This window comes from Bactrocera tryoni, chromosome 4 (assembly GCF_016617805.1).
Source record: "Bactrocera tryoni isolate S06 chromosome 4, CSIRO_BtryS06_freeze2, whole genome shotgun sequence".
NCBI lineage: Eukaryota > Metazoa > Arthropoda > Insecta > Diptera > Tephritidae > Bactrocera > Bactrocera tryoni.
The window spans coordinates 1,828,495-1,851,704 of NC_052502.1; the positions used below are offsets into that span (position 1 = coordinate 1,828,495).

General features: G+C 37.3%; 2 protein-coding genes across 9 annotated transcripts in view; one reads left to right on the plus strand and one right to left on the minus strand.

The window, feature by feature from the left end:
* Window positions 1–1,585: 1,585 nt before the first annotated feature.
* On the minus strand, window positions 1,586–7,955 carry LOC120775865 (mitogen-activated protein kinase 19). Of its 2 annotated transcripts, none has more exons than XM_040106233.1 (10): window positions 6,786–7,955; window positions 6,582–6,731; window positions 5,838–6,028; window positions 5,506–5,712; window positions 5,290–5,448; window positions 5,121–5,217; window positions 4,961–5,067; window positions 4,765–4,896; window positions 4,504–4,686; window positions 1,586–4,437 (listed from the first exon to the last, which is right to left on the minus strand). In XM_040106233.1, the coding sequence occupies exons 2-10, from the start codon at window positions 6,666–6,668 to the stop codon at window positions 3,033–3,035; spliced, it is 2,568 nt and encodes an 855-aa protein (XP_039962167.1). In that variant the 5' UTR covers window positions 6,669–6,731; window positions 6,786–7,955; the 3' UTR covers window positions 1,586–3,032. The 2 variants fall into 2 exon arrangements, with proteins under 2 accessions (XP_039962167.1, XP_039962168.1); XM_040106234.1 differs by having other exon boundaries at window positions 7,463–7,481.
* A 3,188-nt stretch (window positions 7,956–11,143) lies between these two features.
* The window catches only part of LOC120775232 (blood vessel epicardial substance), a 37,356-nt gene continuing 25,289 nt past the window's right edge, over window positions 11,144–23,210 (plus strand). For 3 of the 7 annotated variants that reach the window (XM_040105312.1, XM_040105313.1, XM_040105310.1), the window contains exons 1-2: window positions 11,368–11,831; window positions 22,066–22,904. In XM_040105312.1, coding sequence (XP_039961246.1) covers window positions 22,278–22,904 — 627 coding nt within the window. In that variant the 5' untranslated portion in view covers window positions 11,368–11,831; window positions 22,066–22,277. The other 4 variants (XM_040105307.1, XM_040105308.1, XM_040105309.1 and 1 more) reach the window with 4 other exon arrangements.

Consider the following 23,210-nt stretch of genomic DNA (forward strand, 5'->3'; position numbering starts at 1 on the left):
ACAACGTCAGCCTAGAAATCCAACGCAGGATAACTCTTGCCAACAGGTGCTACTTCGGACTGAGTAGGCAATTGAGAAGCAAAGTCCTCTCTCGACAAACAAAAATCAAACTCTATAAGTCACTCATAATTCCCGTCCTGCTATATGGTGCAGAGGCTTGGACGATGTCAACAACTGATGAGTCGACAGATTTATGGTCCTTTGCGCGTTGGCCACGGCGAATATCGCATTCGATGGAACGATGAGCTGTACGAGATATATGACGACATTGGCATAGTTCAGCGAATTAAAAGACAGCGGCAACGCTGGCTAGGTCATGTTGTCCGAATGGACGGAAACACTCCAGCTCTGAAAGTATTCGACGCTGTACCCGCCGGGGGAAGCAGAGGAAGAGGAAGACCTCCACTCCGTTGGAAGGACCAGGTGGAGAAGGACCTGGCTATGCTTGGAATATACAATTGGCGCCACGTAGCGAAAAGAAGAAACGACTGGCGCGCTGTTGTTAACTCGTCTATAATCGCGTAAGCAGTGTCTACGCCAATTAAGAAGAAGAATAGAAAGAATTGGTATTGTTAGAGTATCTAGATTTCTCAGTCTCTAAAATAGTATATACCTTCTGATTAAAAATGACTCGAACTGACTGAAAAAGCTTTATTTTCAAGTGTGTATATCAATTTAGTATCGCCTTCAAAATAGGCTTCTTAGCCAATATAATAGCCATCCTCTTTTTTTTTATAACCCTAGTCTGTAACGGATCTCCAATAAAAGTTTAAATAGACCAGTACGGGTCAATAACACATCTCAGTAATATTGTGAGAGGCAATATACATATGGGCCTACATTACTAAATCCAATATACTTAACTTTTAGTGCCGGGCGAAATAGAGGTGTCTATGCGGAAAAAACCGGCCGAATTTCGCAGTTTTACAAGGGTTAGGAAAAACATCGTCCACAAAGAGTTCAAACAAAAAAATATATTTTTTTAATTATTTTTTAATGAAATTGATTAGATCATTTATAACGCATTACAAATTTATTTTGAGATAGAGTTCTCCCGCAATGGGAGTAAACCGCTACAAGGCGCGAGCCGATGTATCGGCTCAGGTACTTTTCGCAAGTACAGCTGGAGCCGATATATCGGCTTCTGGCACTAAAAGGGTTAATAGGAATGTAAATATAATTCGTCGTTCCATCGGATAATGAATTTGAACTCATTTGCAATTTTTTATAAAGGTATAAAAAAAGGTATATTAAGTTTGCCACGAATTGATCAGCATGATGAGCTGAGTCGATTTAACCACTTGCGTCTGTATGTACATACGCGAACAAGTATCTCAATTTTTAAGATGTCGACCTGACATCACGTGTTTTTCCCAAAAGCTGCTCATTTTTCGGAATCGCCGATATCGGACCCCAATATCATATACATAGCTGTCATAAAAAGAAAAGACCAGGTAGAGAAGGACCTGGTTTCGCTTGGAATCTCCAATTGGCGCCTCCTTGCGAAAAGAAGAAACGACTGGCGCGCTGTTGTTAACTCGGCTATAACCGCGTAAGCGGTTTCTACGCCAGCAAAAAAGAAGAAGAATTCGGAGATTACTCCGAAGAAAATGTTAAGATCGAACCGATCAAAATCCAAATAAAGAATATTTATACCCTTCGTTGCAGTCGAAGTTTACGTTTTTTCTTGTTTAATGTAAAGTTTTAGCAACATCTGAAATAAATTCATTGCCTTCGGGAATCACAAAGGTATAAAGTGTTCCGTTATACCCGAACATAGGTTTTGCTTATTTTTATGAACATTGGAAATAATTTAAATTTATCGAAAAGAACATAAAATACAATATGTACGCAATAATTTCTATATGCAAGTAAAAAAATAGTACTTCATCGAAATTTATTAGCAATTATCTATGAATAACAATTGTTTTGTTTCATTCATAAGTGAGCACCCCTATGGACACAACCAAATGTTATAGAATGCATTGGAAGTGGCTTATAACGCCACTTCTCGAAGATTAATCGTTTATTTCTAATCAAGAGTCCAATTTGAGAGCAAAGAGTGGGAATATTTTAAATATATTCATTGTTCTCTCAATCATCATATAATTGTGACATTCTTTAAAGTATGTATGTATGTTCTTTAGATTGGACGTAATTAACTCACAATTCTGACGCATCACAAAAATTAATTTAATTAGAAATCGTTTTTGTGCTCTCGCAACATGTTGCACAGAATATAATAGTTAAGTAAAACTAACGGTAGTCAAATTTGATATAGATGCTCACCGTAGGGCCTTAATGTACTAATTTAAAAAACTACCCTAAAATTGGTGTGAAAATGACCTTTATTGGTTAATTTTATGAATTGAAGTGAAAAGGAAAAATATGCTTTTATTCAAATTTAGTTGGCAATAGGATGCTGCAGAAGTAATGTACCAAATAGGAAAATTTCCGTACATTAGGCCGATTATTTCAATAATATATGTAGGTAAATATCTGAGGCAATTTACTGGAGTTAAGGGACACATTTTGATGATATCAATGTGACTTCGAGTTAAAAACACATAAAATCGGTCTAGCATCTCCAAATCTAATAAATTATTTTCGCTATTTTGTAAGATACATACATATATATTTGTCAGGGTAAACGCTTTCTTAAGAAAATTATTATCTTGGACATACTGTGTTTCCAAAAAATGATTGAATTCTTTGTCCAAGTTCATTTTTCGCCTGCCTTTGATTTTTTAAGATTCTATACTTAAGTGTTTATTTTACTCATGACCTGTATCATCAGATTATTAGCCCTTAATTTGGATAAGATAAAAATTATCAATATATGTACATATGTAGTTCTTTAAAATATTCAGTGAATATAGACACTCATAGAAATATATTTTAATTGGATATATACTGGTAAGTACATATACATATGTATGTATACAGAATTACCATTACACGTACATAAAAACGCGCATTTAATAACTTAGATAAAATGGCAGTTATTCTAGCATAGAATAGTAAAATCAATATCATTGACAATTTGTTAATGTATGCTTCGTTAAGTGGCTACTATGTTGGGCTGGTCGTGCTATGAATTTCGACATGGGTCTGCCGTTGCGATGAATGTTGTGTGTAGACTGATGATGCGGCTGATTCATTTTTGATATGTTAGAGTGCGCGGGGAAGGACTGATGTTTTTCTTCTATCAATACGTTTTTATTCGACATTTTTGTCGATCGGTCTATAATATATTCCCCTCCTTCGTTTTCAGCAGCTATAGGTACAGCTCCAACGTTGAGAGTACCATTGAAAATCGCTGAATTAATGCCATTTTTACTTCCAGAATCACGAGTTACCTTAGCAAGTAAATCATAATAGGGATTTTGTTTTGTATTGGACAAATTTTGTTTGTTTTGTTGTTGATGTCTATTGTTTTTAACATCGGATTTCGTTCGTTCCAGATATGCCTGTTGCGGAGAATGGGGACGAGTATGTTGTATTTGGTTATTAGTTGCGTTTCGGAAGTTATTTTGGATTTGACTTCGAATCTGACTATTGCCCTTACTATGCTTTTGTGGCGAGTTTTGATGCGTATAACTAAATGTTTCTTTACAAAATGACTTTACTTCCTTTTTGTATTTTTCTATTTCTTCCTCTAGTTTTTTCAATCGTTTTTCATAACATAATCGATCATTTCCTCTGACTATGTTTTCAGTAGACTTTGTCAGACCACTGCCAATGGTATTCGTTACGTCCGATTTAGAGTTCCGAACATATGAAGGTTTCTTTAAAAATGGAGCGCTGTCATTGTTGTATGGATCTTGAACTTCTATGTCGATATCTGGATAAGCAAAACTGCTATCTTTATTTTGTTGATGCTGAAGAAGGTGAGTGGTTGCTTGCTCGGTTTTGTGTTTTTGTTCACCTTTACTTATCGACGACGAGCTACGGTGTTGTCGCCGTGTGCTATCAAGTTTTTTTAGTGCGCCGCTCGGTGATGTAGTCTGTCTACCAACTAGTTCTCCCAATTGTCCTCCTAAACCTACTCTACCATCTGGAAGACTAGCGTAGCCCGCATCTATGGAATGACGCTTGTCAATAACATTTACGGGAAAATGATCATCACAGCTTTCATGTACTTTTAAGTGCTTCTTATCTTTTGAAACTTCTGCTCTTTGCTGGACAAAGTATTTAGAAAGTGTTTTGCCGGACTTGCGTTTTGCATTAGGAGATATCGTAGTTAACTTTTTAGTGGATTTACCGTTTATGCTGGGCACGCTGATAGATGGTTGTGTTTCGCTTTCGTGTTTCTCCGGTCGAGTTAGATACTTATCTCTTGAAATATATTTGTCCTCTGAGATTTTGCCTTGCTTAGTCCTGTGGGGTTTCTTTAATAGATCAGTCTTGTCGTAGGATGTTGAAAGCTTGTGATCTCTGTACTCATAAGGCGATACCTAGTTAAGTAAACTTATGCATTAAAGTAAGTTTGGTGCTACTTACTTTTGATTTATGTTGGAACCCTTAGCAGTTGCAGTCGAATGGCGTTTGTCTGATTTTTCGTTGTTATGTTGGACAATTTCGTATAACTTTGACCGATATTCAGGTACCGTCAGACGCACATCATCGCGGAATGGTGGCAAAATGTCCACGCTCAATTCAATTTCTGGTATAGAGTTGCGAAATCTTTTTTGTTTTTAAAAGATATACCTGTTTTATAAAAAATCTGTTTAAAGGCTAAATTGGTCTTTCAGACCACCTTACTTTTCTACATATGGATGGCCAAGGGCTTGTTTCGCTGTAAGCCGAGCCAAAGGATCTAAGACTAATAATGATTTGACCATATTTAAAGCATCTTCTGGAGCATCAGACATAATTTCATTTAATGATGTTTTCCTGTAATTCACACAGTGAAATGAAAAAAATGTACATAAACATTTTTACTATATCTTAAATGCACCTTTCACGTGAAATCTGTTTGCTAAGAAGTACGGATCCGAAACCAGCTCCCACTGCTTTAACGTCGTGATCTGTTATTTCTGGTAGAGCTGTTACTATCCTTTCTATCTATTAAACGTATATATATAAATTACATTATTATGCAAATCTCTGCTACTTACTTGATTAACAGTACTACTGCCTTGAAACAATGGTTTTCCCCGAATCATTTCACCAAGTATGCAACCCAAGCTCCACATATCGATCCCTTTGGTATATCTTTTACAATAATAATATACCGCAATTACAAAACGATAAATAATTAAAAAAAAAATAAATAACTGAAAATACCTTTTACTAGCGACAAGAATTTCTGGAGCTCTGTACCAACGCGTAGCGACATAATCTGTAAGTATGGGCTCGATGACGTGATCACTAGTCATATCGTTACTCTCTCGCATTGGCCGATTCGAAACAGATCGTGCTAGTCCGAAATCGGCCAATTTACATCTATAACGACAAGCATGAATATAGGTTCAGTTAAAGTTGTGAAATTGTCTCAGTCACCTGCATTTACTATCTATGAGTACGTTACTTGGTTTCAGGTCCCTATGTATCACATTTCCGGAATGTATATACTTAATGGCATTAATTAATTGGTACATCACATATCTTTTATGAATATCCTTCAAAATAGTGCCCTTCTTAATGATGTTATGCAAGTCACTTTCCATATATTCAAAAATGAGGTATATGTCTAAATTATTCGATGCTCTGAAAGATCCAATTAACTTCGGTAAATCAAAAGCTTTATTAAGCATATTTATTTAAGAACGGCAAAATATTATATTTTTGGATATAAAGCCCTAGAAAATTGTGTAGTGGATTCGCATACTAACCGATATACAGTTAATAATCGTATGACATTGGGATGATTACGAAATGCCTTCAGAAAAACAATTTCTCGAAAAGTTCGTTGCGCATCAGTTTCGTCACGAAATGCGTCGAAAATTTTCTTTACTGCTACCGTTTCGTTTGTACGCTTATCCAATGCTTTCCACACAATGCCATATGCTCCTTTACCCAACCGCTAGAAATTTTTAGAGACTTATTATTCTATTTAAATAACTATGTATGAACTTATGATATGTTAATCTACGAGTGATAATGCGGTATAAATGCACCTTTACAGATTTCGCATTATGACAGAATTTGTCCTTATTGAGTAAAATAATAAAATAAAATAAACATAATAAGTTTCTAATTCTATTGCCAGGTCATTGGTTCAAACTGTTAAACACATTGAAATTGGTAAGATATCCGAACTATACTTGTATCAATAAAGGAATTAAGCACGCTTAAAGAGGGATAACATCCTGCTTAATGTTTACATTTGATGATATCGATAAAAGAACTGAAATATTGCAATATTGAAAAAATAAGCATGTTAAAGAGAGGGTTTTCTGTCGGTTATATTTGTGAAAAAAGTATGTTAAGCTAATATGTTTTTGACTCATTCTACATACATCTTGTGAAGAAAGTGTAATTCGATAGTTTAATGTGCATACATACATGAGCCATATTTTATACGTTATTGTTAATCTTTAGTTTAAGCCTTAGCATTTCGATCAAAAGTGATTTACCTTTTTTATATCAAACATTTTCGAAATATTTTCGTCGATCTCGGACATTTTGTGCTTCTCCTGTTGAGTCTTAGATTTGGTTGTCATTGTGAAGCTCTACCACACGCTTGATTGGGAAAATTGGAACTGTCGATATCTTACAATACGCAACTAGACAGAAGACATTACTATTTTATCTAAATAAAGGTTATCATAACAGATTACATTTTTAAACTGTGCCACCGCGATGTTAGCGGATTGGTATTTACTATGTTGGCGTTGGATAGCCTTTTTTGTATTTTGTGGTGTTGTTACTCAAGTAACCCGAAACTATATACCTAGATACATATAAGTATGTACATATGCACGTACTATATGAGATACAATAAAATGTTGAATTCAAACGGATTTGTTAGATCGATGATAAAATACAACCGTTGCACTATTATTGAAAAAGGAAACAATAACGTCAATCCTATAAAAGGTTATCAATGAAGTGATACAATGTTGAGTGCAATTTCGTGCATACAATTGCAGTTATATTCGGCTCTATCAGGCCAATCAAACTAAATCAACTGAAATATATACATACACAAAACATACGTATAAATTAGCTGAAACCTAATAAATAAATCTATATATATGTATGTAGGTATAAAATCCTTGGAATCAAATTTCTTGACACCCTAAATGAAAACCGTTTCCATTTTTTTTGGTAAACGTCACTATTGGTGTCAACCTAAGAAAAATTATCACTCACAGTATCTCTGTTGCTATTCTCTGCGATTTCCGTACAATATTATGATTTTGCAGCAGCTGCAATTGTTAGATATGGAGTTCAGAGATGTTTAGAGGCAGCACAGGTGATAAAATGATAATTGTGAGCTTGGACCAAGTATTACCACATTTTTGATCGTATGTTTCTCCTGATACGCCAATTTAAAAACATTTACGTGGCTGAGGGCACTCCCCTATAATCGTTGTTAAATTTTTCTTTTTAAGGCTAATTGCACTTAATTAGTTTAAAAAATATAGAATGTATGCATGTATCTATGTAGTAAAAACTACGTAGTCTTCACTTGAATCTTTGCACAAATTATTTAGACACTTCTAACTGATATCAGCTGTGGACATTGGCGTTTAGTTTTCGGAGTTGGCCGAATTTTGCGCACTGGACTTGAGAATATGTGGATAAATGCTAATCTATTCCTTTTATTTATGTTTATTTTTGATAAAAGTGTACAAAAAGTTTTCAAAATATACATATTTCAGATATTTCAACGAGCTATATTCGATATTTTCCACAGTCAACTTTGTTAGGAGCTGCACGGTGAAGTCACAAATGAAAAAAGTTATCACTGAAATAGTATTGTTCAATTGAAAGCTTCCACGAGGATACGTAGTGCATTGCCGCCACTTTTATTTTGGAATATTTATTTACATACATATGTACATCCGTATGCGTATGCATTTCGTACATACAATGGTATATGTACATACATACGTTTGTTTGGAACTTAACGATTTAGTTTTTGTGCACAAATTTGTTTACGTTTGGTCGCTATGTGCTAGTTGTTGACCATAGCAACAATGTATGTTCGTTTCCTGGTGACCAGTAAATATAGATACTTGTACTATATAGTACATACGTACGCGCTCTGATGTAGAGGCTATGCCTATAAGACCTGCTACCATGTCAACTCATACTTTACTTTACAATCTCTAGCACATTTTGAATATTTGTCCGCCGTCCTTTTCTAAACAAGCAATTGGCAATGTCTTGCGAGATTTAATTATTATCGCTATAATTATTATCAATATTACCATACATTATTTTATCTGTTGCAACATTGTGTGAGTATGTACGTACATATGTATGTAGGAGTAGCTAGTTCTCAGTTAGTTTTCTTTAATTCAACTTAAGAAATAATTAATACTTCTATTAATTAAGCTAAACATTTTCCAATTTTAGTCTTATGTTTCAAGTAAACAAATTAATATAATTTAACACACATAACAGGAGATGCAAAGAGCATATGCTAAACTGATCTGATCTGAACAATTCAGCGTTGCCTCGGTCAATAACCCTTGCCAAATTTCATTAAGATATGTATGTATCTTGGCAAATAAAACAGTATTCCATACAAGGACTTGATGTTGTTCGATCAGTTTCTAAGGCAGCTACATGGTTCCGACAAGTGAGTTGCTCCTTGGGAAGAAAAGGGCGTATAGAAAATTTCAGATCGATGTCCCAAACGGATTAGCTCGCATATATGTCCATATACAGCCAGACAGACGGTAAGGTAATCGCACACGGCAACATAGACTGATCACGCTGATCAGTTATATACTATATACTTTATTGGATTCCGATGTTTCCTTATGATTTTTACAAATTTCGTGACAAACTTAATATACCGTTAGGGGATAAAAACTATTTATTCGAAATTATTTTACAACTGAAGCATGCTCACATGTACATACATACATATATATTATATGTATATATTATATATATGTACATATATGTGTTTGTGTTTCTACACATACTCATAATAATGATCATTTTAACGGAAGAAACGAGTTAAAAGAATTGTATGCGTTTCGTATCGTGCGCCAATAGGTATGCAATTGAAAATATAGGAAAATATTTATACCATGAAAACCATACTCTTGGATGGTTAAAAATGTTACAGCCTTTATTACTGATTTTATTTGGTCTGGCACATCAAACTAGGAACTAAGTTTGACTTTGCTGAAGCGTAATTTTTTTGTATGTAAATATGTATGTATTCATATTTCGTCATCTGTAGGATTTCTACAATGACGTAACAATTGCAAATTCTAAATCTTGCTCAAACTCTTTGAAAGTTATGAAATATTATATATACATATGTACAAACGTACTTATGTACAAATCGTCACCTGAAATGCAAAATAACGTAACAACATTTTCGGAAATTTACAGTGGCATGAATGAAACACGAAATAAAATGGAACATGAGTGAAACAAAATTTTAATACTGGTTAAAACGGGTTTATATTTGACCGCAGAACCTGAAAATGTTGAACATACATATGTAATATTATGTATGTAATTTGAAGTAGTGAAGCGTAATCAATAAGATACTCAATTTCGAATTTTTTGATGATACGTTATTTTGCATGTACATACGAGGTGTGTTCAAAAAGTATCACGAATTTTGTGTTTTTTCAAAAATTATTTATTTATTCATGAATATATATTTTGTCCCCTTCAAAGTAATCCCCATGAGATATTATACACTTGTGCCAACGGTTTTTCCAATCTTCGAAGCAAAAAATCCTTTTTTTATCTTCTTCGGCTCCTCCTTCGATGCCGTCTTTATCTCGTCAAGAGAAGCGTAACGTCGTCCTTTCATGGGCTTCTTCAGTTTAGGGAACAAGAAAAAGTCACAGGGTGCCAGATCTGGGGAATACGGTGACTGCGACATCATTAGTGTGTTGTTTTTGGCCAAAAAGTCGCGCACAAGCAACGATGTGTGAGCAGGGGCGTTATCGTGGTGCAAAAGCCAATTTTTGTTCTTCCGCAAATCCGGGCGTTTCTGGCGGATTGCTTCGCGCAAATTGCGCATAACTTGCAGGTAATATTCCTTATTGACCGTTCTTCCCTGTGGCAAGAACTCATGATGCACCACGCCCCTGCAATCGAAGAAAACTGTCAGCAAATTGTCGCGATATTTTTTGAACACACCTCGTATGTGTATGCAAATTAAAAGTTATATGACGTCATTGGTGGTAATACCATCGAGTTTATGATGACTGAATGCGTCTAAACATATGTATATACATATGTATTTTGGTACCAAATGTAAACATGCAGAGACATATGTACATAGGTATGAATGTTATGTATGCTGACGAATAGGGAATCCGTAATGAAATATAGCAATTGATAATTTTGAGTTACGAAGTCGTTCAGTTGTAATAATAAAGAATGGAAATTAAACCAAGTAAAATGTTACTTCTGTAAGTATATACAACTATATATTGTCATATAATTAACATACATTTATTACACATTCTTATATTATAAAAATGACTTTGCCAACTTCTCAGCTGGTTGTTTGACTACTTGGGGAAATGAGTGTGGTCTCTTTACTGTCAGTTTGTTTGCAATACAATGTTGAGTTTTGAAAAACATTAGGGTAAACCGATTAGCGGCAGAAACAGCTGTAAAGGTGCTTAGATACTGAAATCATATAATTTAATATATTCTTGATTAGTGACTTTACCAACTCTTTTAAAAGTATGGAATTGAGAAATTATTTATTTTAAATATCGCACACTTATTGAAAGATTACCAAAGCTGCCTCCTTATCCTTCAAAGAAGAGCAACAAAAGTGAAAAATTTTTATAAGAAAATAGAGGCGGTATTCGCATTACCTTATGTACGTTTGGATATATGCATGTATGAGAGCGGTTTTCACCACGGTTCATGTACATACAATAATATGTGAGTACTTTGTGTGCTAGGTAGTCAGCTGCGTGGTAGATAGGCAGACAGACAGACTCTCGATAAACAAGCGACTAGTTAAATTTCTTCTCACTAACTGTGAGTAGTCGATGTCGGGAAATTTTTGTACGGAGGGGATTAAAAAGTTTTCGTCTAATTTGTTCTCTCTTCTTTATTGATAGTGTAAAGTTTACTAAATTGGGAAAATCTATTCTAAATAATAAATATATATAATTTTATAAATAGTGTCAAATGCATACCTAAGAATCAGTATGGATTTGAGAGTTTAACGTGTGAATATATGGTAATAGAAGTTTGGAAACAATTGCTTTGATTATTTGTAGTTCTTTTTACTCGATGTATTTATGCATGTGTGTATACGCATTCATGCATCTATAAAAGTTTATTAAAATTGTGGTACATTAGTTTACGTCAAAGGGAAAAGTGAAGACACATATTTTAGGCGATGCCTGTCTATATACATATATTAATGATAACAAAATTAACAAGAATAGATTGTGATTAAATAAAAGCAACATATTAACATTAATACACAGAAGAGGAAATTTCTCATAAAGAAACATCCACCCCCCGCATCGTTCGAGAGTAAAGTTCAGAAGTACATACGTATGTATGTATATAAATTAAAGATAAAATATATATTGAAGTTAATATGGGTAAAAACATTGAAATATATAACTAAATTTTAACATCTTGTAATAGTTAGAAAAGTGTTTAAATGAGCCCAACAATCAAAACAGTCGCCTGATTAAAACGTGAGTATTAACCTCTTAATTGTTTCATTTCGTATACAAAAGCGACATGTATGTATGTGTGTGCCTCGTTTATACAATATACTAACGAGTGAGGTTTTTTGGTTTTTTGTGAAGAAAACGAGCGTTGTTGATCAAATATTGATTCAAAAGCAAATAGAAAATTCATTGGCTTATTCCCATATAGAACAGTTAAGAGTCATATAATAGGGCATAAACGGTATGCAGTGAAATATATGTATACGACAAAATTCCTTTAAAGAACTCATAAACAATTGGTCCCATTGCAGCGGAACTAGAATTATTTGTTCGAAGTGAATTTGCGAAAAATCGAATTAGGTAACATTGACACCGACAGTCAGAAAGTCCAATCACAGCGGTTAAAGTGCGTTCACGGTCGGTGCAATATGAAGGAATTGTCGTATACTATACGGTAATATGAAATCAGCTGACTGAAATAGAAGCGATTCGTTCATTGTGTGTGAATGTGTGTTTTCCTGTATTCATATACAATATTTTTATTTACAATGGATGCGCTGTTGTAGGGTAAACTGAGATACTCAGATCTAACAGTTCGGTTCTCATAGGCAATCAAATCTTTTGAATTACTCCGCATTTTTGAAATTGGATATTAATATTTTTTAACTTTCATATTAACTTGTGTACTCGCTATTGTTGTTTATACCCTGTTCAAAACGATGCAAATGTGATTTAATTTTGAAAGTTTTTATTGTCTTAAAATCAACCCGATGACATCATTAATGCGTTTATGAATGTGTATGTATGTACATATGTATGTATATATACAATCAGAAAAAACTAATATCTAAATAAAAAACATCATAGATGTAGTATCTGTAACACCCACTTCCATCTCATGGCAACCACCTCCGCAGATTGCTCAAAAGTGCTTACTTTGTCATCACCACAGTATTTGTTAACGTCACCCTGAATAAGTGAGTTGGTTTATGTCCACCACTCGATTTGCCGTAGTTCGAAACTCACGGTGGATATTCATAATAATGCCCCTGTCCCCAGTTAGATACGACAAGTAGATTGCCAAATTAAGTAACTTCGAGGAGTAATTGCAGAAGATGACACACTTTAGGTGTAAAGACACTTTCAAAGATTAATTTTTTCTTTCGAAAAATTGGTGTTCATAGCATGAAATTCACTCGTTTTTCATTAATATTATTTTGATTCGATCACTACCGTATCTGTCCCCTTATTTCAAAGTGGTGTACAATTAATGGAAATAATGTGAATATTAGAAAAAAAGTAAAAAGAATTGAGTAACGCAACGTGGAGATCACTCTTTTATAACCTCGCATCATGTTGTTATAAAGCATAATAGTTTTTATCTAACGGTTGTTTGTGCAATAGTTCTTCTTCTTAATTGGCGTAGAAACCGCTTAAGCGATTATAGCCGAGTTAACAACAGCGCGCCAGTCGTTTCTTCTTTTCGCTACGTGGCGGCAATTGGATATTCCAAGCGAAGCCAGGTCCTTCTCCACTTGGTCCTTCCAACGGAGTGGAGGTCTTCCTCTTCCTCTGCTTCCCCCGGCGGGTACTGCGTCGAATACTTTCAGAGCTGGAGTGTTTTCGTCCATCCGGACAACATGACCTAGCCAGCGTAGCCGCTGTCTTTTAATTCGCTGAACTATGTCGATGTCGTCGTATATCTCGTACAGCTCATCGTTCCATCGAATGCGGTATTTGCCGTGGCTAACGCGCAAAGGACCATAAATCTTTCGCAGAACTTTTCTCTCGAAAACTCGCAACGTCGAATCATCCGTTGTTGACATCGTCCAAGACTCTGCACCATACAGCAGGACGGGAATTATGAGTGACTTATAGAGTTTGGTTTTTGTTTGTCGAGAGAGGACTTTGCTTCTCAATTGCCTACTCAGTCCGAAGTAGCACCTGTTGGCAAGAGTTATCCTGCGTTGGATTTCTAGGCTGACATTGTTGGTGGTGTTTACGCCGGTTCCAAGATAGACGAAATTATCTACGACTTCAAAGTTATGACTGTCAACAATGACGTGAGTGCCAAGTCGCGAGTGCGACGACTGTTTGTTTGATGACAGGAGATATTTCGTCTTGCCCTCGTTCACTGCCAGACCCATTTTCTGTGCTTCCTTGTCCAGCCTGGAGAAAGCAGAACTAACGGCGCGGGTGTTGAGGCCGATGATATCAATATCATCGGCATACGCCAGCAGCTGTACACTCTTATAGAAGATGGTACCTTCTCTATTCAGTTCTGCGGCTCGAACTATTTTCTCCAAAAGCAGGTTGAAAAAGTCGCACGATAGGGAATCGCCTTGTCTGAAACCTAGTTTGGTATCGAACGGCTCGGAGAGGTCCTTCCCGATCCTGACGGAGCTTTTGGTGTTACTCAACGTCAGTTTACACAGCCGTATTAGTTTTGCGGGGATACCAAATTCAGACATCGCGGCATAAAGGCAGCTCCTTTTCGTGCTGTCGAAAGCAGCTTTGAAATCGACGAAGAGGTGGTGTGTGTCGATTCTCCTTTCACGGGTCTTTTCCAAGATTTAGCGCATGGTGAATATCTGGTCGGTTGTTGATTTGCCAGGTCTAAAGCCACACTGATAAGGTCCAATCAGTTTGTTGACGGTGGGCTTTAATCTTTCACACAATACGCTCGATAGAACCTTATATGCGATGTTGAGGAGGCTAATCCCACGGTAGTTGGCGCAGATTGTGGGGTCTCCTTTTTTATGGATTGGGCATAGCACACTTAAATTCCAATCGTTGGGCATGCTTTCGTCCGACCATATTTTACAAAGAAGCTGATGCATGCACCTTATCAGTTCTTCGCCGCCGTGTTTGAATAGCTCGGCCGGCAATCCGTCGGCCCCTGCCGCTTTGTTGTTCTTCAGGCGGGCAATTGCTATTCGAACTTCTTCGTGGTCGGGTAATGGAACGTCTGCTCCATCGTCATCGATTGGGGAATCGGGTTCTCCTTCTCCTGGTGTTGTGCGTTCACTGCCATTCAGCAGGCTGGAGAAGTGTTCCCTCCATAATTTAAGTATGCTCTGGGCATCAGTGACTAGATCACCTTTGGGGGTTCTACAAGAGTACGCTCCGGTCTTGAAACCTTCCGTAAGCCGCCGCATTTTTTCGTAGAATTTTCGAGCATTACCCCTGTAGGCCAGCTTATCAAGCTCTTCATACTCACGCATTTCAGCCTCTTTCTTCTTCTGTCTACAAATGCGTCTCGCTTCCCTCTTCAACTCTCGGTATCTATCCCATCCCCCACGTGTAGTGGTCGATCGTAACGTTGCGAGGTAGGCAGCCTGTTTTCTCTCCGCTGCGAAACGGCACTCCTCGTCGTACCAGCTGTTCTTTTGCACTTTCCGAAAACCAATGTTTTCGGTTGCAGCTGTACGTAAGGAGTTTGAAATGCCGTCCCACAGTTCCCTTATACCGAGTTGTTGACGAGTGCTCTCAGAGAGCAGGAGTGCAAGCCGAGTAGAAAATAGTTCGGCTGTCTGTTGTGATTGCAGCTTCTCGACGTCGAACCTTCCTTGTGTTTGGTGGCGCGCGTTTTTTGCTGCACAGAGGCGGGTACGAATCTTAGCTGCAACAAGATTGTGGTCCGAGTCGATGTTAGGACCTCGGAGCGCACGCACATCTAAAACACTGGAGACGTGCCTTCCGTCTATCACAACATGATCGATCTGGTTGGTAGTTTTTCGATCCGGAGACAGCCAGGTAGCTTGATGAATCTTCTTATGCTGGAATCTAGTACTACAGATAACCATATTTCGGGCCCCGCGAAGTCAATCAGCCTCAACCCATTAGGGGATGTTTAGTCGTGGAGGCCGAATTTACCGACCGTAGTTACAAAGACACCTTCTTTGCCCACCCTGGCGTTAAAGTCGCCAAGCACGATTTTGACATCGTGGCGGAGCAGCCTTCATAAGTGCGCTCCAAGCACTCATAGAAGGCATATTTGGTCACATCGTCCTTCTCTTTCGTCGGGGCGTGGGCGCAGATCAGCGATATGTTGAAGAACCTCGCTTTGATGCGGATTGTGGCTAGACGTTCATTCACCGCAGTGAATGATAGTACTCGGCGACGGAGTCTCTCTCCCACCACGAATCCTACACCAAACTTGCGCTCCTTTATATGGCCACTGTAGTAAATGTCATAAGGACCTACTCGTCTCTGTCCTTGTCCCGTCCATCGCATTTCTTGGACTGCGGTGATGTCAGCCTTTGTTTTTACGAGGACATCAACCAGCTGGGCAGCGGCACCTTCCAAATTAAGGGACCGGACATTCCAGGTGCATGCCCTCAATTCGTAGTCCTTATTTCGTTTGCCATGGTCGTCATCAAAAGGGGGGTCTCTCATCCGAGGCTGGTTATAGCTCTTCACTGGGGGTGTTTTTTTTACGTGGCGGGTCCCAAACCCAGCGCACAACCCTTGTAGGGAATGTTTCGCCTTTTCACTTTAGCTCGCCTTCGAACGGATAGAACGGATGTCCTTAGGCTACCCAGAGGATACTTGGTCAAAGACCGGAAGTAGTGAGCTGCTTGAGCCATGTGTAAAAGAATCGTTTCTGGCCATTCCCAAGTGAATGGCGATCAGAGAACTTTCCTCACTTGCGTGAGCTTCTACACATGACTCCATCCTCCTAAGAGTTCACTAGAGTAAAAATTGAGACATCGTAATGAGACACATGTTATACTCGTATGTCGTCATGAGAATGTGGGTATTGCAGATTTGCAGAATCTGACCGTTTTTCGTATATGTGAATCAGTGTGAGTTATATGCACAAAATTGTGTAATTGGCATACCTCAATAAAAACGCTGAGCAGCACTTAACGCGTTAATGTCGACAACGTTAGCGGCAACTTTACGTTAAGTATTCACTTAAATCCTAAAATTAATACAACGATATACATAAATGCAAAACGAATTAATTTATTAATAACACTTTAATTCATTTGCACAAGCATTAAACATCACTCGTCAAAATATTTTTAAGAAAAATACGGAAATTACTTCTTATCGCGCTGTCAAAATCGAATTTTTCAACTCTCAACTCTACCGCCAAGTTTATTTAGGTATGCGCCATACAAAATCTATAGGCATAAGGAATTTTTAACAATAATATATCGCTGATGCCGGCAGTAAGTCAGTCAGTCCAGGCCTTCCTCTAGCCCCAATATAAGTACATAAGTGATATAATTATGTTTGTATATTGTATGTGTTTATACAAATACCAGATGTAAAGTTTTCCTCCTTGGTTGAGCTTACATCACTTACATTTAATTTGAGTTAATTAATTTGGCTTTAATATAAATATCTCGGACACCACACAAGATTTCGTAATGAAATGTAAATTAGTCTATGGTCTACATATAATGTTAATAAGGAGCCAAATATGATTGCAATTCGGTCACAATTCTGTCTAATAACGTACATACATACATATAGCATGTATGCTAAACCCTAATGCAACTTGTTATACATGTTCCTTGGCACTCGAAAACTTATAAAGTCCCAAAACAAAGCGCCATAATAAGATACAAGACCGTCATTTAGCACAATGAATTGCACTAGAGAGGGGCATGTGTACTTAATGTACATATGTATCTCTGAAACCACTAAATATAAAATAATAACCAAATTTGCTAAAGATAAATCAATTCGACGCCCGTACCGAAAATTTGTAAATGAGTGAAATGGACTCCCTCCATATAACGGTTTTGTTAAAAACTACTAAATGCTCAATAAATCAATAATTAAATGCGTCAGAGACAATATATTTCACAGCCGGAATGGTACAAGAGAGCTTTATAGAAGCCGATGTCAAAATTGGACAATATGGCACCGCCCGCACATAGGAAAAAATCGCTGGATCCCCTTGATACTCTGTGAAAATGGGCGAAACCGGGCAAAACCGTGGCACTGCCAGCGGGATTTCCAAACATTGAAGACGTCACGGAAGGCATTCTCCGGAATAGTCTTGAGAGTCGAGCTGCATACTGTTTGGATCCCTTCTGTCGTCTCAAAATGCTTGCCTTTCATCGACTGCGATGTCTTTTAGGACCCGATTGACCCTTCGTTTGAGTCTCCTGAGGTCTTCCACGTAAAACTTGGCGTTGACGATGCCTTTGATGAAAAAAAACAAGGAGCATCGTTTCACTTTGGATTTGCTCATTCTTCTCTTTTTTGGGCGAGAAGACCCGGCGTATGCCACTCGGAAGATTGTCTTTTTGTCTCGGGATCATATTCAAAGATCCATGACTCGTCACCTGTGATTACGTTATTCAAAAATGGGGGTCACTTTGGCACATGTTCAAATTTTCTTGGCACACTTCCACTTGCCGCAATTTCTGGTGGTCAGTGAGCATTTTTGAGGCCATCTTCGCGCACTCCTTGCGCATATGCTACCACACAATGTCATGAACTACAGATTTTGATAAATTTAACATCTGAGCAACTAAACGAATACTTAGTCGATGGCCTGCGTTCAAAACTCTGCGAACACGAGTTACATTGTCGGAGTTTGTCGAAGCCGCAGGTCTCCCAGCACGGTCTTCATCAGCGACCTCTTCCCGGCCCTCCAAAAAGGCCTGGTGCTACCGAAACACACCGCTTCTTGTTAAAGCAACATCTGGGTAAGCCTGCTTGATCATATGAAATGTCTCTGTCGCAGTTTACCGAGTTTCACACAGAATTTAATCGCGTACCTCTGCTCTAACGAACGCTATATTTTTTGCTTGCACCACTCACAGAAACACGTCGCGCGAAAATCTTTGTCCTGACTCTCCTGGTGCTTGGAGACAACTGACAAGCCGCTCGATCGTTAGCTAGGAACGCCCTCTGCCGAATCCAGTCGATGCGCGCACGCTCCGAAGTACAGTTGCGGTGGAAGAAAATCAGTCCTATTACTTTCCGGACAAACCCTGTATTATGAAAATCCAAACAAATGCAATATATTGATTTAACGTCTTCGGTGGGGTATATTTATGTCATATATTTTTATACTCTCGCAACAAAGTTGCTAAGGAGAGTATTATAGTTTTGTTCACATAACGGTTGTTTGTAAGTCCTTAAACTAAAAGAGTCAGATATAGGGTTATGTATACCAAAGTGATCAGGGTGACGAGTAGAATTGAAATCCGGATGTCTGTCTGTCCGTCCGTCCGTCCGTGCAAGCTGTAACTTGAGTAAAAATTGAGATATCATGATGAAACTTGGTACATGTATTTCTTGTCCCCATAAGAAGGTTAAGTTCGAAGATGGGCCCACTGCCACGCCCACAAAATGGCGGAAACCGAAAACCTATAAAGTGTCATAACTAAGCCATAAATAAAGATATTAAAGTGAAATTTGGCACAAAGGATCGCATTAGAGAGGGAAATATGCCCCTACTTTTGTACTTTTTTGGAAAAGTGGGCGTGGACCCGCCCCCTACTAAGTTTTTTGTACATATCTCAGAAACTACTATAGCTATGTCAACCAAACTCTACAGAGTCGTTTCCTTCAGTTATTTCCATATACAGTTCAAAAATGGAAGAAATCGGATAATAACCACGCCCACCTCCCATACAAAGGTTATGTTGAAAATCACTAAAAGTGCGTTAACCGACTAACAAAAAACGTCAGGAACACTAAATTTTACGGAAGAAATGGCAGAAGGAAGCTGCACCCAGGCTTTTTTTTTGAATTGAAAATGGGCGTGGCCTCGCCCACCTATGGACCAAAAACCATATCTCAGGAACTACCAGACCGATTTCAATAAAATTCGGTATATAATATTTTCTTAACACCCTGATGACATGTACGAAATATGGGTGAAATCGGTTTACAACCACGCCTTCTTCCAATATAACGCTATTTTGAATTCCACCTGATGCCTTCTCTGTATAATATATACATTAGGAACCAATGACAGCGGAATAAAACTTTACACAAATGCGGTATTTGAAAAATATGTAAATGACGGATAATGAAATCTCGATTATCACTTTATCATGCGAGAGTATAAAATGTTCGGTGACACCCGAACTTAGCGCTTCAATACTTGTTTGCGGATGAATTTAATAAAATTTTTGCTGACGGGAGTAAAATATAGTTATTAAACAATGTGAGCAGATTACCTATAGTATAAATTAATAATATACCAGATTTAAATAAAATCCATACGCGATTAATGTGGCTTTTTCGAAATATTTTTATACTCTTGCACCATGTTGCTACAGAGTATAATAATTTTGTTCACCTAACGGCTGCATGCATCAGCAAAAACTAATCGATATAGATATAGGGTTCTATATAAGAATATGAATGATCAGGATGACGGGGCGAGTTGAAATCCGGGTGACTGTCTGTCTGTCCGTGCAAGCTGTAACTTGAGTAAAAATTAAGAAAATATATATAATCGGACCACGCCCACAAAACGCCATTAACCGAAAACCTCTAAAATGTCATAACTAAGTACAAAATAAGATAAAGAACTGTAATTTAGCATAAGGGATCGTAATATTAAGATGCACCTGTAGGCTAAGATTTTTAAAAAAGTGGGAGTGGGCACGGCCTCTAATTGGTTTAATGTAAAAATTCGCTCATAGCAAATCCCTTTAGCACCCCTATCGACACTGTAAAAATGGATGAAATCGGAAGATAAATCCCACCACTCTCCATATAACAGTTGGGACACAGTTATCGAGATATTTGCTTCCATCTAAAAGTGGGCGTTGCCACGCCCATCGTCCAGTTTTTATCTTGCATATTTAGCAATTGATTTTTCGCACTTTTTTAACAGTACCGTAATATGGGCAGTGTATCTTCCGATATCATCTATTTTTACAGTGCCGATAGGGGTGCTAAAGTGATTTGTCGTGATTAAATTTGGTTACTTTAGCTTAGGTGCTTTAGGAGATATGTTTATGAAAACAAATACACGGCGGGCCCACATTTATATCTTCATATATAAAAAGTACGTGTCACGTTGTTTGTTCGCGATGGACTCCTAAACTACTTTTAGTGAAATTTAGTACACTGTCGAACCAACTTAGAAGAAAGGATAGTAAAAACAAGAAAAAACGTTAACTTCGGCTGCACCGAAGCTAATATACCCTTCACAGGGCATTTCTTTTAGTAACTATGTGTTCAGTTTGTATGTCAGCTATATGCTATAGTAATACGATCTGAACAATTTTTTCGGAGATTACATTATTTCTATGAACAATAACTCATACCAAATTTCGTGAAGATATATCGTCAAATGAGGAAGTTTCCCATGCAAGAATTTGATTCCGATCATTCAGTTTGTATGGCAGCTATATGTTATAGTTAACCGATCTGAATAATTTCTTCGGAGATTACATTGTTGCCTTAGAAAATAACCTATGCCAACTTTTGTGAAGATACATTGTCAAATGTGAAAGTTTTCCATACAAGAACTTGATTCCGATCGTTCAGTTTGTATGGCATCTATTTGTTTCAGCAGCTTCTTGAAGAGAAAATGACGTTTGCAAAATTTCAAAACGATATCTTAAATATTGAGGGACTAGTTTGTGTATATACAGACGGACAGACAGACAGACGGACATGGCTAAATCGACTCAGCTCAACTACTGATCATTTATACATATATATACTTTATAGGGTCTCCGACGCTTCCTTCTTCTACTAACTTCGTGGCAAACTTAATATACTCTGTTCAGGGTAAAATAAAAAATACAGTGAAAGCTTAAATGTATGCTCTATTAAGCGGACATCCCTATTAACCATGCACATTGTAGATGTTTATTACTTAACAGAAAGGCTGGTAACCAGACATTGAGAAAGCAGCCTTAAATTCGTTATTATTTCTAATAAATGAATGAACATGTTCGAAATTAAACCTCAAGTTGAATCCCTTGGATTCGTATACCGACAAAAAAGGTTTTCGCCTTTATTCGTGAATAAAATTTTCACTGTATTGAATAGTTTAATATGTAAATAATAGCATAAAATGTATAGTATACCCGTGGCCGGATCCCCTAGTACATCTATTATATATAACCCTATTCCTCTCGCTTAGTTTGCGACATCGTATTTATGTATATATAGAGAGAGCTGGACTTAATGGTGATGGAAGTTTTCAAAGATTAATTGTCACAAAAGGCAATAACTAACTGTAGAAACAACAAATATATTCATCCTTACATACATTTGAATATAATATTGTGTTTAAAAATTATTTGTCTTGCAGAAAACTCGATAAAAAATGTTGGATACACCACGTGTGATATGAGATGCAAAGTAAAACTTATCTACACCACTGTATTAAATAGTAATAAGCGTACGATATAATTATCCTGTATTACATACATATGTAGAAAGAAGAGTTATTCCAGCTTTCAGCCCTAATGACTCTGTGCTATTACTCCCAATCATTTACTTACCGTAAGAGCGAAACAAAATATGTTACTTATAAGTGCGCTCGCGCTGGGTTTTGTGGACTCAACAAATTTCAATGCAGGCATTCACTTGGGCATATTTAATCTTGCGACAACAGCGGTGGCTGCAGCCACAACGGCGGCGATAAACACAGCTGTTGCAGAAGATAACGTGGACGCTGTGATAAGTGGCACAATGCCGGTAATATCCACAGAAGACACTCATGTTAAAGCTTTGACAACTGATGCTGTTAGTGGCACTTCAATAGCGCATACAACGACATCAGTTGGCAGTAGTGCGGGCAGTGGTACCATTACTTGGGATAACAATGGTACTCTTCGATCACTTAATCCAGGCGATTGGTCGATCGAACAGTGCGTTATTTGGGAAAGGCCTCATCATCTTTATTATCAACTTGGGAATGCCTTCTTTCTACTAGCATTTTTGGCACCGCATGGACCTTTTGGCGCATTGTGGCTGAGAGCACTGATTCTCATCGGATGCACGCTGATGGCGATGTATGGCTACTTGGTAGAGTGTAAACCAGATATAGTGATATGGTCTGGACTATTTTTCATCGTCAATTTCATTTACCTAATTATTGTGTTGTGTCGATTGCGACCTGTTCGATTCGATAAAGAAATTGAAGGGGTAAGTAAGATGGATCGCTAACCATTTGCATTTATTAGTGGGATATGTATCCATTACAAATTGGTTACTATTATGAGCATTTCGCTAACTTTCTAGGTTATTTTTTAATTTTATGACATACAATAGTTGTATGTATAGTAATATTGTAATAATATTTTATACGGAAATTTAGAGAGTTAAAACTGCAATTATAACTTTAAATTATAACAAGTAATGAAGTATAAAATGCGAGTATAGCAATACTTTATATATGTACTTTCACCATTTGTAAAAATTAAAGGCAGGTAAAATATTTTCAGGTGTCTG